Source organism: Abramis brama, assembly GCF_963993115.1.
Source record: "Abramis brama genome assembly, chromosome: 8".
Classification (NCBI taxonomy): Eukaryota; Metazoa; Chordata; class Actinopteri; order Cypriniformes; family Leuciscidae; genus Abramis; species Abramis brama.
The window spans coordinates 20,045,133-20,062,459 of record NC_139970.1 but is presented as its reverse complement, the minus strand read 5'-3'; the positions used below and the strand labels follow the sequence as shown (position 1 = coordinate 20,062,459).

The following is a 17,327-nucleotide window of genomic DNA, read 5'->3' as shown; positions in this document are numbered from 1 at the left end:
GATGAGATCACACAACTTTGAAGCAAACTAAAACACTTACACTAGAGAGAAAGGGAAGAATTTACTCCATGTTAAACACAATCATAAAATATTCCTATGTGATAATTTACATAAAAGCTTTCTACGACACTAAAGCCATCAGAAATTGTGAAATATAGGTCTTAAAATCTCATACTGTATGCTTCATGTGCATTTAAATTGAGTACATTGTCATTTTTTTATTATTATTTTTTGTAATTCACTGAATTGAACATTAGTTTTTGGAACTAAAATATTGCTATTTATGAGATTTAACTGGATTTAAGTTAATTACATTATTTAGGCACAAATAAATATAAATATGTGAAATGAAACAATTTATTGATCCATGAAAGTGGAATTTTGTGTAGGCTCAGGCTACTTTTATTTCATTTGTTGGAAAATAAAACATTATGTTCTTAGACAAAAAAAAAAGTGCTATTATGCTCAGGTGTGAACACAATTCCTGACATTAAATTGAAAGTAATAATTGTAAAACATATATTCAGATGATGCTAAAAATCGAAACAAAAACAAAAACATTTCCCACACATGCACTACCGTTCAAAAGTTTGGGGTTGATACAATTTTTGAATGTTTTTGAAAGAAGTCTCTTATGCTCACCATGGCTGCATTTATTTGATCAAACATGTAGTAAAAACAGTAATAGTGTGAAATATCATTACAAGATATTTAAAATAACTTTTCTATTTTTAATATTGCATTTATGAAATCTTTTTTAAAATATCTTCACTGTCACTTTTGATCAATATAATGCATCCTTACTGAACAATATTATTAAACAGCAAACAAACAAACAAAAACATCTTACTGACCCCAGACTTTTGAACAGTAGTGTATGTGATCTATTGTTTAGTATTTTTGTATAGTTTTATGGAAAACATTATTGCTAGCCTTTGGAGAACTACAGAAGGAAGTGCGTATTCTGAAGTACACCAATGATAAATAGTGGTTAAACGAGTATCAATGCCACAGTGAGGTAAAACTCAATCATGTAGTAAAGTTTATCCCTCCTAAAATGCTAAATGGATTTCTTGGAAGCATATAAGCCTTACCTTTCATATGTTTATCTGACTTTTAGTGTGAAATTTGGCCAGGGAACCCGGATAAAAGTTTTTCAACGATGAATGTCCCACTTCTGATGTTTTGAAATAGAATATCCTTGGTTCCCCATACAGGTTCACTTCAATGCTGCGATAGCCGTCGCTATGGGAACACCTTTGGTGTGACGAATATCTGAAGCCCTTATACCATCACGCCATAAATTGGCCAGTAGCGCTAAGCACTGCCCGGAGAAATCCGTCACGAATACTTCATATCAATATGCTACGTGCCATTTCATCAGCTTTCGTTTCCTTCAGGAAGAGAATTTTCTGTTGCCTGTCGGAAAGAGATTCTCGTGTTCTAAGCCTACTATTTTAGAGCAGTATATTACTCCTCTCAGGCGGACACGATGAGTTTCCGAAAGTGTATGGACACATTGCGACAGGTTCATCACAGGCTAATGATGACAGGTGAGTGGAGCTTATAACGGCCTATCTGATTGTTGTCTCTGTGATAACCTGTGTTTGTAAGTGTTGCGCTCTAGGCTCGCTTTCTTTCTGAGGAAAGAAAGATGTTCGTTCAACCCCCGCTGTTCCAGCTCTGCGGTTGCCGAGGCGCTGCAAGATGACGGCGATGAGCCCGAGCGCATGGAGAGTGAGTGAACAGAATTTCACTTTCTCTCTCTCTCTCCCCAGATCACATGCTTTCAACAGAGGAGCGCTTTATGAATCTGTTGGTTTATTAAAATCCGATTCCCGCTCTGGAAGCTCGTAAATCGATTCTTTTGGCTGCAGACCAGATGACGCATACTCTACAGCGGCCTCGGACTCTGAGGAGCTTGTACTATTTCTTTCAGCTCCGCTGCTTCTTTAAGCTGGAACAAATGAGTGGACGGGTTCATGTATCACCAGTATTAAGAGTAATTTCCTATGGCAAGCCGTTTTAACACTAATGCCATAGTGGCTGCAGGCTTCCTCTCTCTCTCTCTCTCTCTCTCTCTCTCTATTTTCTCATGCCTGATAGCGGCGATTTGGAAATGTTTTTTGGCGCTTCATGCTACCAACACTATTTTGCATGACTAATTACTCTATTCTTGTCAGCCCAACTGAAAATGCATTGAGCTGAACAATTGTGTGAATGAGTTCACGTGTAAGAGTAATTTTCATATGGCAAGCTATTTTAGTGCTCACCATGGTCAGCCTCACATCATGTGATCGACTCGCTTCACATGACTGGTTGCATTTATGTCCTACAGCATACATTATCTTGCACTATAAATGTTTGGCGCTTCATGCTACCAAAAGTGATTTGCATGACTAATTACTCTGTTCTTGTCATCTCCACTGTTGCGTTGAGCTGGAGCATTTGTGTGAATGTGTTTGCGCTTAAGAATAATTTCCAATGGCAACCTCTAAGTGTATTTGCTTCTCTGTCAGCCTGTTATGCCGCCTGTTGCATTTCGGACCGATTTTGACTATTCTCCATGCCTTAGCTTTTGGAGTTTTTTTCCCGCCACTCAGGTGTCTTGGGGCTTCATGTGGGAGGATCAGTCTGTTATATGGTTACACCATCTAGCTTCTATGGTGACCACCCGTTTCGGCAGGATTTTTCCCAGAATGATGCTCTCTGGGAGATCTTGACCTTTAGACAAGAAATGCTGTCACTTCTAACAAATACCCTTCAGTTCGGACTGGCTTTGGCTCCTCGAACATTCACAAAGTGTATGGACATGACATGACTCTGGCCCCGTTGTGGCCCCAGGGTGTCTGAATTTTGAATTATCTGGAAGATTGGCTGATATTAGCTCAATCACAAGGTTCAGAAGTAGCACATTGAGATTTTTTACTCAATCACTGAGGAGTCTAGGATTACTTTTGGACTTGGATTCTCGCACAATGCGGGCACGGTGGTCTCCCGCAAGTGTTCAGTCATTACAAATCTGTACAGGGCGTTTAGTCCATGTAGGGTTATGCCGCACACTGATGGGTCTTATGGCAGCAGTGTCCCCTGTAGTTCAGTTGGGCCACGAGATCATTGCAGTGGTAGATTGAGAGCCAAGAGATCTCGCCTCACTGCCAGCCTCTATGCTGAGTCGTTATTAAGCGCAGAGGCTCAGATGAGTCCAGCTAGGGACGTTTTGTCGTCACAAAACTATCACGACAGACACATCTCTCACAGACTCGGAGGCAGGCTATCAGGGCCGCCTGACTTTTGGAGTTTGGAAAGAGGCGCATTGTGACACATAAATTGTTTGGAGATGCTGGCTGTGTTTCTGGCACTCAAACGGTTCTTAACCCATTTGAGGGGTTGTCACATACTGGTCAGGACTGTCAACATGACTGTGGTCTTGTACCTGAATAGCCTAGGAGGACTATGTTCTCGTCCCCTGTGCAAGCTGGTGAGGCGTGTCCTCACCAGCAAGTGGTGAGCTTCATATGGCAGAGGTTCGCCCGAGCGGAAGTGGATTTGTTTGCTTCGTGCATGACTTCTCCCTGTCTCCTCTGTTGCCACTGGGAGTGGATGCTCTTGCTCAGGAGTGGCCCAGGACCAGACTTTATGCCTTCCCGCAGATCTGACTGCTCTCAGCGGTTCTGCTCAGAGTACGGTCGGACATCTGAGTACAAGTGAGACATCTGTTAATGGTGGCCCCGTTCTGGCCCGCTCAGATATGGTTCTCAGATCTGGTCAGTCTGCTAGTTGGCCCTCTTTGGGAGGTTCCCCTCAGGCCCAACCTGCTGACTCAGGCCCAGGGAATGATTTGGCACCCCCGTCCCAATTTATGGAAACTATGGGTGTGGCCCCTGAGCAGAGCACGTTAATGTGTTCTGGTCTCTCGGCTGAGATTGCAGACGCTATTTATGACTCTAGGGCCCCCTCTACGAGGCGCCTGAATGCTTTTAAGTGGAAGTTTTTTGCCTCTTGGTGCAGGCAGCGTGACCTGGACCTAGTTCATTGCCCTGTAGGTTCAATACTGCATTTCCTGCAGAGTTGTTTTTTTTTGGCGGGGACAGCCCCTTCCACTTTATGTGGCAGCTATATCTTATTTTATTTATTTATTTATTTATTTGATAGGGACAATGCACATTAATGAACATCTGCATTGAAACAACAAAAACAGACGTAAACATGCCGGATTATAGCCACAGGGCTAATTTACATCCGTAGTCCCTAGACAAATTACAGAAATACAGAAATACAGAGATACAGAGATCTGCTGAGCATGTGCCCATGGGAGGTGTTTCTGTTGGACGTCACCCCCTGGTTTCCCGTTTTCTGCAAGTGTTGAAACGGCTTAGGCCTTTCCGCCCTGCACAAATTCCTTCTTGGGATTTATCTATCTACCGTCCTGGAGGGTCTAGCAGGCCATCCATTTGAGCCATTGGAGTCGATGTCAGATAAGTTTTTGACCCTTAAGATGGTTCTTTTTGGTGACTCTATCCTAGACCTAGGCCGAGGTACATTCCTACGGTTGTGTCGTATTTTGCTTAAGCAGGTGGTCTTGGAGGCTTTTTCCCCTCCTGATTCGGGGACTGGGAGTGATGTACAACCTCTTGGCTTTGCCCAGTGAGGGCATTGAAGATCTATGTCAACCGCACAGTCTAGTGGCATAGATCTGACCAACTGTTTTTGCGGTAAAAACAAAGGAGCTGCTGTCACCAAACAGAGGATGTCTCATTGGGTGATCAAGGTTATCTCTGCGACCTATGAGGCGCATGGCATGGCTTTTCCTCTAGGTGTGCGTGCTCATTCCACCATGCAGAATCTTTTCTCGGTCTTCCAGCTATCTTCAGGTATGGGAAGGCGTTATGGTATATCGTTCCCATAGCGACAGCTATCGCAGCATTGAAGTGAACCTATGAAAGGGAACGTCTCGTTTACTTATGTAACATTGGTTCCCTGAATAGGGAACAAGATGCTGCGATGCCGGCTTTTCCCATACCTTTCGATAATTGCTTCCTTTGTCATAGAAATCTGATGAAATGGTGCATATCATGCTGATATGAAGCATATGTGACGTATTTCTTTGGCGGTGCTAAGCACTACTGGCCAATAAATGGCATGATGGTGTTAAGGCTTCAGACATTCATCACACCGAATGTGTTCCCATAGAGACGGCTATAGCAGCGTCTCGTTCCCTATTCGGGGAACCAGTGTTACATACGTATCCGACATATTTCAAACTAGTTTTGCCATTGGTGTTGGACCATTTAACAGCAAAATGTTCTGACATAAACATTCATCTTATTAGACTTTGCATCAAACTCTGTCAGTCTGCATTTGTACAGGCAGTTGCTCTCTTTCAGCATGGCGGCACAGCCTTACTGACTGCCGTCTCTCACATTGACATCCTGACATTCTATAGCTGGTATACAGATCCAAACTCCCACAATCACATTACCTGAGAGGAAAAAAAGACAGCTGCCATCACAGTCCTTTATCTTTCCTTCACTTTAAGTGGTTTACACCTCATTGTTTGGGACTCTTGTCTTTAACCTTTGTCTTACTGTCCCACTTAGGAGTCCTCACGAGTAGCAAGCCCACAGCTAGCAGACCCAGCACGACCCCCAAACTAGGAGGTCCACAGGGGCTGAATTCTTGAGCCAGACCAGACAGCAGTGGTGCGAGGACCCGTCCCACAGCTGTGACTGACTGTCCCGCTCCGATTAACGTCCCGCTAGCTTGGGCTCCCCCGCGCTGCAGCTCCAAGTCGGTGATGCAAGTGCGGCCGATAGTGGTAGAGATTGCAAAGAACGTGGAGGTCAGCAGGACCTGCCAGACATTGGGTGCCGTGGCATACAGGAAGATCAACGTGCAGGTGAGCGCTGTAGAGTGCAACAATAAAGCAGACATGTTGTTGCCATAGAGGTGTGTTACGGGTCCCACCAAGCAGCCAGCAAGGGCTCCCAACATACTGCTGTAGCTGATCAAATATCCTGTCATCTTTGGTTTGAGCTGAAAACGTTCCTCCATGGCTAAGGAGAAGTTGCTGTAGTACAGCATTATAGATACAGCCATTAGAAGCCGCACCAAGAACACGTCCCACATATCCGAGGATGCCACCATGCAGATCCGCATCCACACTGAGGTCAGCTGTCTCCAGGCAGACTGGAAGATAGACATGTCCCTCCAGCCCCATCCTCCATTTGCTCGACTATGGACTGCAGGTGCATCAGGATGCCGAATGTAGTTTTTGTCTAAGCAGTTCTGCTGGACTGAGTTCTTTAACCCATCATAGGTTTTGCTGGTTTTGGTTTTACTATTAGCATTTGCATCTATACGGTGATTTAGTGTCTCGCTCCACGGTAACATCCAGACCAAACCTGAGAAGAAAATATCTGGATAAGTAAACTGTAGTTTATGTTGCTTTGTAGCAGACATCTGAAGGGAACACTTGTGAAAAAGAAATGTACTAAATTGTATTAAATGTGTTAAAAGTGGGTCAAAAAAGCACTCTAAAGTTCAGCTAACTGCATTTAATATAAATTCAAACTATAATATATTTTAATTTAATTACAATTAACATGAATTAAGTGTCAGAAAACATTACATTCAATTCGCACTTAAAGGGTTAGTTCACCCAAAACTGAAAATTATCCCATAATTTACTCACCCTCAAGCCATCCTAGGTGTTTATGACTTTCTTCTTTCAGCCAAACACAATTAGAGTTGTATTAAAAAATGCCCTGGCTCTTCCAAGCTTTATAATGGGAGTGAATAGAAACTTCACAATAGAGATTTTGAAGCCCAAAAAAGTGCATCCATCCATCATAAAAGTAATCCATACTGCTCCAGGGGGTAACTAAAGGCCTTCTGAAGTGAAGCGATGCGTTTTTGTAAGAAGAATATCCATATTAAAAACTTTATAAACTAGAATCTTTCGTACGCGAGTCGAGTTACGGCCGAAGGGTGACCTCTGACCCGATGCATGACGTATTGATGAACGCGGAAGCGCAGATGATAGAGCAAAACAAAATACCGGTCACGAATTTGAAGTCTTAAACGAGAATTTTTAAAGAGAAATATCGGAGGAGCTTGAGTTTGTTGCCCAGCCCTATTTGTTTGAACCGCGAGAGGCGTTTACTCTCGCCTAAGCTTACGCTACTCTTATATCATACGTCATACATCGGAACTCAACTCTCTTGGCAACGCGCGGACAGTTTATAAAGTTAAAATTATGGATTTTTTTTTCTTACAAAAACACATCACTTCCCTTCAGAAGGCCTTTATTTACCCCCTGGAGCAGTATTGATTACTTTTATGATGGATTGATGCTTTTTTGGGCTTCAAAATCTCAGTTACTATTCACTCCCATTATAAAGCTTGGAAGAGCCAGGTTATTTTTTAATATAACTCAGATTGTGTTAGACAGAAAGAAGAAAGTCATATACTCCTAGGATGGCTTGTGGGTGAGTAAATTATGGGATTATTTCATTTTTTGGGTAAACTAACCCAAGTGAAAAAACCTATACCAAAATATATTTAAAATACATTAATTTCATACTAAGTATACTAAAAATCCATTAACATTACTGACATATCGCTTGAGACTTACTGATATAAATATTTTAATAAAAATTTATTTGGAGTACTTCTTTATTGCACAATGCACATTTCTTAACATTAAGCCTAAAATGTGTTTTGATATCACTATTAGTAAAGATAGTATGATCACTGTATAATGTCTTTAAATGAAAGATATTTATAGTATACTTGCAATAGTTCACAATCAAATATACTTAAGTATATCTTTAGTTGAACCCCAGTACTATTTCTGGATAACTAAAGTGCATTGAGTACAAAATTAGTTGTTCCAATTTAGCAGACTTTAAGTATACCAATTTAGTACAATTTACAATAGTAAAAAGTACAATTGCAGGATATTCATATTAAGTACATAAATATGTACATGCATTTGTAGTATATTTAGCATAAAATAAATGTATTTCAAATACATTTGAGTATAATTATTTTTCACTAGGGAACCCTTTTAGTATGATTTTTAAAAGTATATTATTTCCTTTATTATTTTATATATATTTTTTTAAATATTTTTAGTATATTATTATTAGATTTTTTTTAAGTATGCTAAAGTGTACCTTATTTTTTAATAAGGTAATAATAATAATAATTAATAATAATTCTGATAAATTCTGTAATCATTTACTCATTCTCATGTCATTCCAAACTCATGTCTTTCTTTCTTCAGTGGAACAAAAAATATGACATTTAGCAGAATGCCAATGCTGCTCTTTTCCATGCAATGACTGTAAAAAATAGGGACTGAAGCTTTCAAGCTTCAAAAAAAGATACATGAAAAATGACTTCAGACATCACTTATCTCATGATATGGCTTCAAACTTGGTATATAGTTCATATACTGTACATATGAAGCACCTTTATAATTCTTCATGGTCCTTTTGTGTCTTATTTGAAGTTTGAAAGCTTCAGCCCACATTCATTGCAATTGAATGGCAAACAGTCTTTAACATTTTTCAATTTGTGTGCAGAGGAAGAAAGTCATGTTGTTTTGGAATGAGGTGAATAAACAATGACAAATGTCCTTGAGTGTCCTTGAATGTCCCCTAATGCATCACAAAACAACAGCAATCTCATAAAACATTGACTTGTCTATACTTGTCTGTACTTTTAAGGAATAAGTTACTTCCTTTAATCATGTAACTACAGTCAGTCTTGCTCACCTGCATTTAGAAAGAAAATGGCTGCACAGACGAATGAGGATAAGTAAAACCCCCCCTCATGTTCAGTGAGATATCCACCCACCACTGGTCCCAGGATGAATCCCACACTTGAGGCTGCATTAAAGTGACCCATCACTAGAGGCCGTTCTTTCTCCGACACAAGATCTGACAGGAGCGCTCGGCAGATAGACAGGGAGTGTTTAAAGAGCCCTATCGACAGAAAAGGAAATCACATTAATGTGTGACTTGAAACAATAATGCACATCCTAATTTGCTACATGAACAAAAGTTCTCCACTACTCACCCACTGGTATCCTGGCCAGAACAAAGAGCGCAATACTAGTGGACAGACCCAGCAGGCCATATCCAAAGGCACTGAGCAAAAGGCACGTCAGTAGTGAATAGCGCCTCCCAACCACATCACTCCAACTTCCCTGCCGACGAAACAATATAAGATACAATGAAAGATACCTGTATATAAAAAAAGTCATTTTCAATTATTAGTCTCCATGGAGAAATAAACACAGAATTGCAGACTGTAATGCTAATCAAATTTCAGCATGGTTTTATTAAGGGTGTGTCCACACTTGTAGTTCGGTTCGCTTGGATCATTTGGTCCAGACCAAAAAAACACACAAAAAAAACAAAACACATGTCCTGGTCCACAATGGCATTTTAACACCGCACCTAAGGGGTATAGGGATATGTTCACAACCTGATTGGTCTGCTTTTATATTGTATATTTTGCAACGGAACTTACCGAACATCCAAAACAATGCTGTGTGCTGGGATAAATGTGCTTGCTGAATGTGCGCAGCCTACATGTGATGGTATTTTAACCAGATGAGAACTCGTGAAGAGCTTATAAAATGTGTAAAGGAGTCAAAACAGCACCAGGAATCCCTCCGTCACACACACAAACGAAGACCTGCTGCATGGAGATTTTGTACCGAATTGTGATGGGCAACATCACGACTATGACGAAAAAAAAAAAAAACAGGTATGTGTAAGCATTCTGTCCATTTTAGGGTCGCATCTTGTGACATCATGTCCAGTTTTTGGTTCGTTTACATGCCTTTGGTCTGTGTTGCATTCATATTTCATATTTTATGCTAGGCAGTAGGCACAAACATTTCAAATACTTTCGAAGGAATTATGAAATTACATATAAAGATGAACTTAATGAATTCCTACTTAAGTGGGTCAACTCTAAAGTTCGGCTAATTATTTAATATGAATACATTTTCATTTGATTGCAATTAACATGCAATTAAGCATCAGTAAACATTACATTCAGTTACTTAAGTAGGCCTATATTCTTTTAAAATATTACTTCAGTTATAAATACTCCTTTATAAAAGTATGTTAAAGTGTACTTCTTTTCCACAATTAGGGTAGTAGCAGCTAATGTGAAAATCTTATGTAGAATGTGACCATGTAAAGATGCTGCAAGTAATGCTAGCTGTTTTGCTAAACAGCTAACCCTCCTTAATCCTAGCAAAACAGCTAATCTTAGCAAAATAGCTCACTCCAAAACCCTGCCCTCCATGTCAAACCTAAAGATTTTAAATGACTGACATGTTGAGTCCCATGGTCTGATTCTTTTTGTTGTTAACATACCCTAGTGACTTCAGGACAGTAGCGTAGCCACGAGGGGGCCGGTTAAGGAATTGCTGATTTGTTGCTCTAATTGATAAATTGAACTGCATGGTAAAATGCAATGGCTGTTTTCAAAAGTATTGGTTTGATTAACGTGTTGTGTGTAGATTATACACTGTCATTTTCTTTGCGCGCATTAACATGCGGTGACAATGGCGGATGCAAAAAGTTTGCTTAAAAATTACACTTTTTCAAGAAATCACAGAAAGATGAGCGAGAAGGAGAAAAAGTGCTATCTACAGTGAGGAAAATAAATATTTGAACAGCCTGCTATTTTGCAAGTTCTCCCACTTAGAAATCATGGAGGGGTCTGAAATTGTCATCGTAGGTGCATGTCAACTGTGAGAGACATAATCTAAAAAAAAAAAATCCAGAAATAACAATGTATGATTTTTTAACTATTTATTTGTATGATACAGCTGCAAATAAGTATTTGAACACCTGAGAAAATCAATGTTAATATTTGGTACAGTAGCCTTTGTTTGCAATTACAGAGGTCAAACGTTTCCTGTAGTTTTTCACCAGGTTTGCACACACTGCAGGAGGGATTTTGGCCCACTCCTCCACACAGATCTTCTCTAGATCAGTCAGGTTTCTGGGCTGTCACTGAGAAACACGGAGTTTGAGCTCCCTCCAAAGATTCTCTATTGGGTTTAGGTCTGGAGACTGGCTAGGCCACGCCAGAACCTTGATATGCTTCTTACAGAGCCACTCCTTGGTTATCCTGGCTGTGTGCATCGGGTCATTGTCATGTTGGAAGACCCAGCCTCGACCCATCTTCAATGCTCTAACTGAGGGAAGGAGGTTGTTCCCCAAAATCTCGCAATACATGGCCCCGGTCATCCTCTCCTTAATACAGTGCAGTCGCCCTGTCCCATGTGCAGAAAAACACCCCCAAAGCATGATGCTACCACCCCCATGCTTCACAGTAGGGATGGTGTTCTTGGGATGGTACTCATCATTCTTCTTCCTCCAAACACGTTTAGTGGAATTATGACCAAAAAGTTCTATTTTGGTCTCATCTGACCACATGACTTTCTCCCATGACTCCTCTGGATCATCCAAATGGTCATTGGCAAACTTAAGACGGGCCTTGACATGTGCTGGTTTAAGCAGGGGAACCTTCCGTGCCATGCATGATTTCAAACCATGGCGTCTTAGTGTATTACCAACAGTAACCTTGGAAACGGTGGTCCCAGCTCTTTTCAGGTCATTGACCAGCTCCTCCCGTGTAGTTCTGGGCTGATTTCTCACCTTTCTTAGGATCATTGAGACCCCACGAGGTGAGATATTGCATGGAGCCCCAGTCCGAGGGAGATTGACAGTCATGTTTAGCTTCTTCCATTTTCTAATGATTGCTCCAACAGTGGACCTTTTTTCACCAAGCTGCTTGGCAATTTCCCCGTAGCCCTTTCCAGCCTTGTGGAGGTGTACAATTTTGTCTCTAGTGTCTTTGGACAGCTCTTTGGTCTTGGCCATGTTAGTTGTTGGATTCTTACTGATTGTATGGGGTGGACAGGTGTCTTTATGCAGCTAACGACCTCAAACAGGTGCATCTAATTTAGGATAATAAATGGAGTGGAGGTGGACATTTTAAAGGCAGACTAACAGGTCTTTGAGGGTCAGAATTCTAGCTGATAGACAGGTGTTCAAATACTTATTTGCAGCTGTATCATACAAATAAATAGTTAAAAAATCATATATTGTGATTTCTGGATTTTTTTTTTTTAGATTATGTCTCTCACAGTGGACATGCACCTATGATGACAATTTCAGACCCCTCCATGATTTCCAAGTGGGAGAACTTGCAAAATAGCAGGGTGTTCAAATACTTATTTTCCTCACTGTACATCTGAGCCTACTTCACCTTTCCACAAGGAGACAGCGAGGCTTAATCGTATTCAGTTTTTCTCCATTCACAGAAACGCTGCAGGTGCGTGATGTATCGATGTGCAAATCTTCATGTTCTGTTGTGTATGTTGTTTATTTGTGCATGAAAAACTGAACAAAACAAATTTAGTTATTTTCAATGGGTGACAATTATCTATTCTAATTTAATTCTAATTAAACATAATTTAATCGGAAAACCCCCAGATATGAACATATTTCTATATATTTAGCCTATATATCCCATATGATGGGACCCCCCAAAAATAAACTTCTGGCTATGTTTATTTTTTTAGAGTGCGAACCATTGCAGAACCTTTGAGTCAGAATCTTAGTTGTTTATTAAAGAAAAGCATTTCACCAAAGAAAGCTACAATTTATAGCCTACAGGCAGACAGATCGGACCTCACAAATGAAACGGCTCAGGCTTGCCTCAGGCAAGCACTGCAGGCATCTCCATACCAGCACTCATTAGACACACACACACACACACAGACACGCATAATGCAATAAAAACTTAAATTGGATTTACTATGTTCTCTCTGTTTCTGGCCTACAGGCATGTCATAGAGGCTCACTATTCCTGTCTGCTATCTCTATGCTTAACATCCAAGAGAAGACAAACATCTCATTCACTTCTTAACTAGCCCCGTGACCTTCAGGCTTTAACCACTTTAAATATGTGTGTGTCGTGTGTTTGTGAATGGTAATATGATGACTCATTTTACAGTAACACACTCCAAACGTGGGTGCAATATGCAGTTTGAGGTGTAATGTTGATTGTAATAAACAATTACTGTGATATGTGCTTTAAACTCTATGGAGACAGATCGGAAGAAGTAAACATGAATTATTAAATTGAGAGTTATCATATTACTGTAGCAAAAGCTGCTCACTAAAAAAAACACACACACAAAAAAACACACACTACTTACCACAACAGTGCTAGAGAAGAGTTGTAATACTCCATAGGTAGATCCTGCAACAATGGGAAACAGCTTTTTTTATTTGTCATGACAGCAGAGGGAAACATCACTAAATAAATGAATCACTAAAAAAAAGAACATTTTTAGTTTCACAATCAAGCGGTTGAGGCAACGAGACCTTGTGATCACAATTTAATGAAATCAGTGAAAATATCTTTTGAGCTGGTGATTTCCACTGACATTATATGGGCCATGTTTAAGCAGCTCTTTTAATCAGAGACGAGGCGCAGGCAATGTACTGCTGATTTCAAAGACCTGCTTGTCTTTGCCCTAAAAATTACAATCCGCCAGCAATGAAGTCATCTGTTGACTGAAAAAGTAATAAAAGTAAATTAACATTGGCTCTATTGAGAACAGGATGTGCAGAATTAAACTAAATTGGACATATACATTTACAAAAACACAATAAAATTAATTTGCACTAATTGTATCAATTGAATTGATTTTGTGCACCCTCAAAAATCACTATTCAGACCTACAGCTGCAACATTCTGATTAGAGAACATATTCATTCAGCAAGACCTGAAAAACATACCAATATCGATGTGGCAAACTGCTTTAATGAATTTTATAAAATCGATAGTCTAATTCTAAGAGCATTTGAAAGCAAACCAGTATGACTGTTGGTCTACAGTGTTTGGCAACAGCCTACATTTAGAATAATGAACTATAAAACTGGCCAGAAAATTAATCTAACTATTTACACGCGCGCGCACACACAATTTTAAATTCCTACAATTATTTTGGTAGATTTTTGTTCAAATCTATGCAAATTTATTTAGTTGTAGCCTTGATCGTTTTAGAGTCCTAAATGTGAGCCTTTTTTCTTGATCACAGCAGAAAAGAAGCTGTCTTAACTAATTTTCATACTACTTAAAGCTAAACTGTGTAATTTTTAAGTTTCTTAGCAAAAAACACTTCGTTCTTTCAAAATGATATGTGCTCATTAATGTGTAATTACTTCTACCATCTAATCAAGTATTCTCGTGAGCGTAGAATCTGCCATTTAGAATACATACAAGCGAGTCGCTCGAATGGCGGCAGCCATGTTGCGCCTCCATCTTGAAAATACATTAGCCAAAGAGGGACAAACCTGGAAATTCAAGCTTCGTCTTTCGCGTTTTTACACTCAGTGGCACCGTGACGAATGCGAGGGGGAGATTACTCGCGACTGCCGGCAGATTTGAAATAATACGGCCACCGTAGGAGTTAAAACGCCCTCGGAATGGGAGGGGCTAGAAAGTAATATTCAGTTGGTAGTCATAAACAATTTCACCGCTAGATGGGAGAAAATCCTACACAGTGTAGCTTTAATAACGATAGGCAACAATTTTCTAAAATAGTTTGTAAAATATGCTGCTAATACTGAAACTCAGTGCCACCATGGAATTTTAAGTCACCATGAAATAAAAATTTAAAAGAATATTGCAGTTTTTATTGTAAATGATGTATCCGTGCACATTATTATTTTTTAAATTCATGTGCCCACATAATCTTTAATCAAAATATCTTCCCCTCCCGCTTGCAGCAACATCTCTTCTCTTCTCTGATGATGTGTTTACTGGTGTGATCAACCGGTCACTTACATGACATCACAGCAATAGCAAACCACAACCATCCAATGATCCAATCAATTCCTGCTGGAAAAAAAAGTCCTGCCAACATTTTTCTTGCGATAATAAGCCGTTTCACTCAGATATACAGTACATCACGATAGGACAGAAAAGACGATCGCAAGTTCCTTTACATGCCGACATTAACAACAACACCAGAGACTTACCTACAATCCCAGCCACTGTAGGACTTGCTCCCAGAAACTTCACATGATGACTCAGCAAAGGGATAATCATACTGACCCCAAAGAGATCCTGAAAACACACATACATAAAATGTATTTATACGTCAGCAAAGCAAAAACACCTCAAGAAACAGATTTCTAGTATTTAAAGGGATAGTTAACCCAAAATTAAAAATTTTGTCATCATTTACTCAACCTCAAGTTGTTCCAATCCTGTATGAATTTCTAATTCTGAACAAAAAATAAGATATTTTGAATATGGATAACCAAACGGTTGGCTTAAATAGCCTGAAGGCAATACTGAAAGCCTTTTGCCGTTGAACTTGTTTATGTAGATTTGTGAGTGTTCTGCAGTCAGGCAAGCCAAGCACTTCATTGAAGTCACAACGTACCTCAATCCAGTGTCACGGCACTTTCTATAAAACTAAAACTTTTAATCTAAGAGAAACTATGGATGAATTAAAACCAGGAAGAACTCAATGTGTCTGAGAGGGAAATAAGAGGAGAGACAATGTGTTCTTTCTCATGGGAGTTGCCAAAATCCACAGACAGATTAAGATTTCTGCACATGCAAACATATAAGTTGCCAAAGCATCTACTATGTAAAATCCTGAAATGTGAAAATATTGTTTTCAGACCACTAAATGATGAATATCTTGCTTATGTAAAATCAATGAGCCTTTGTAAACAACAGTCTTATATGTCAACAGTTCTAGCAAATTCTTCTAATCTAAGTGTTAAAAATGAATACATGGGAATCTTTGTCATGTCACGAGCTACTGAGAATATGTCAGTATGGGAATATGGATCAGAACAGGGGCATCAGATCTATGCAAATTTATTGACAGCAGCTTAAAAATGAAGTCATTGCGATCAATGCCATACAGAAGAGCTCTGACCATCGGCAAATACAAAAGAGGATACTCACCATGAATCCCACCACGTATATACATCGTATGATGCGTTTTGGTCTCCGTCGTTTCTGGGTAATGGCACATTTTGAGTTATTCATTCTCCCGCATTGACAGAACTGCAGTCAATGCGGAAGCGATGGACAGCGTTGCTATGCTGCTCTTTACGAGACATCACGAGGATCAGACCATCTGTCCCTTTAAAAGGGGAGCACGATGTGTAACCAGATTAATATCCTACTGGAAATCACGAATATTCTGTGCTGACTGTGTTTATGCAATTCAGACAGAGGTAACTCATTTCGTTGCGTACGAATGGGCGGGTGTTTCACATGGTGAAATGCTGAGTGGTGGTTAACTTCATGTACAGGATCTCATGTTTATGGTACAGTCCAGTGAACTAAGGCATCGAGCAGTGACGCGCTTTATTTGAACTGCGATCAAACATACCTGATAATAATCTTCTCAATCTCAAGTGAAACATTTATTATGAAATATTTGATGTACTTCTCATTTTCTTTTCTGAAGAGAAGTAAAAATGTTTGTTCTTAAAAAAAAAAAAATCATAGGTCCTCCTAAGCAAGTTAGGCAGCAGGTGTGATTTTGGTCGAAAAAGATCAAGTGAACAATCAGTGAGTAACGTTATTATCAATGGGTTTGATGATTTGGCTAAAATTATGTTTTATGATGTTGGATGGTTTGTTCCTCTTTAAAACATTTCATTTGGGTCATTAAATTACATGAATTGGAAGGTAAATTATTGCCTAATATCAACATCAACTCAAAACAAGTTAAAATCTTATTTAGGTCTACTTTTATATATTGTTTTCGCTTATTTTGTTTGTTTGTTTCCTTTAATTTTCCTTTTATTTTTTACGATTGAATGGCTTCAAAAATGTAAGTAATCCAAGTACAACAATACAATAATTATTATTTTTATCACTTAATAAATTGCTTAATGAGTAATTTGATTGATTTCTCACGTGAGGCACTTGAAATTCAGTTCACTCATAATCACTACAGCAATATTTTTCTTTTTCTAACCATGTCATAGTTTACTATTAGTTTCTATCATTTTATTATAGTTTATAATTAGTGGTGTCAAACTGATTAATTGCGATTAAGCGCATCTAACTTAAAAGTTGTTGTTTACATAATATATGTGCATATATATTATTATTATATTTATATATTATTTATCCATGTATGTCTGTGTGAATACACACACACACACACACACACATATATTTATTCACTGTGTACACAGACACGTGCACACACACATAAAAAATATATAAATATA

At 39.2% G+C, this 17,327-nt stretch overlaps 1 protein-coding gene across 2 annotated transcripts; it reads right to left on the bottom strand.

The window, feature by feature from the left end:
* Nucleotides 1–48: 48 nt before the first annotated feature.
* Nucleotides 49–16,162, bottom strand: mfsd9 (major facilitator superfamily domain containing 9). Of its 2 annotated transcripts, XR_014607368.1 has the most exons (7): nt 16,042–16,162; nt 15,096–15,183; nt 13,265–13,308; nt 9,088–9,217; nt 8,784–8,993; nt 2,255–6,404; nt 49–1,904 (listed from the first exon to the last, which is right to left on the bottom strand). XR_014607368.1 is itself a non-coding variant. In XM_084121174.1 (6 exons), exons 1-6 carry the CDS (start codon nt 16,123–16,125, stop codon nt 5,551–5,553), a joined length of 1,410 nt encoding a protein of 469 aa, XP_083977300.1. In that variant the 5' UTR covers nt 16,126–16,162; the 3' UTR covers nt 49–5,550. The 2 variants fall into 2 exon arrangements, 1 of the variants encoding a protein (XP_083977300.1); XM_084121174.1 differs by having other exon boundaries at nt 49–6,404.
* Nucleotides 16,163–17,327: the final 1,165 nt, after the last annotated feature.

Bases quoted from the DNA above. Each gene is read 5' to 3' on its own strand.
- mfsd9 (XM_084121174.1), bottom strand. From the start codon at position 16,125: ATGAATAACTCAAAATGTGCCATTACCCAGAAACGACGGAGACCAAAA. The intron at 15,184-16,041 runs GTGAGTATCCTC...GTGTGTTTTCAG, and splicing joins TATACGTGGTGGGATTCATG to GATCTCTTTGGGGTCAGTAT. The intron at 13,309-15,095 runs GTAAGTCTCTGG...CCATTGTTGCAG, and splicing joins TACAGTGGCTGGGATTGTAG to GATCTACCTATGGAGTATTA.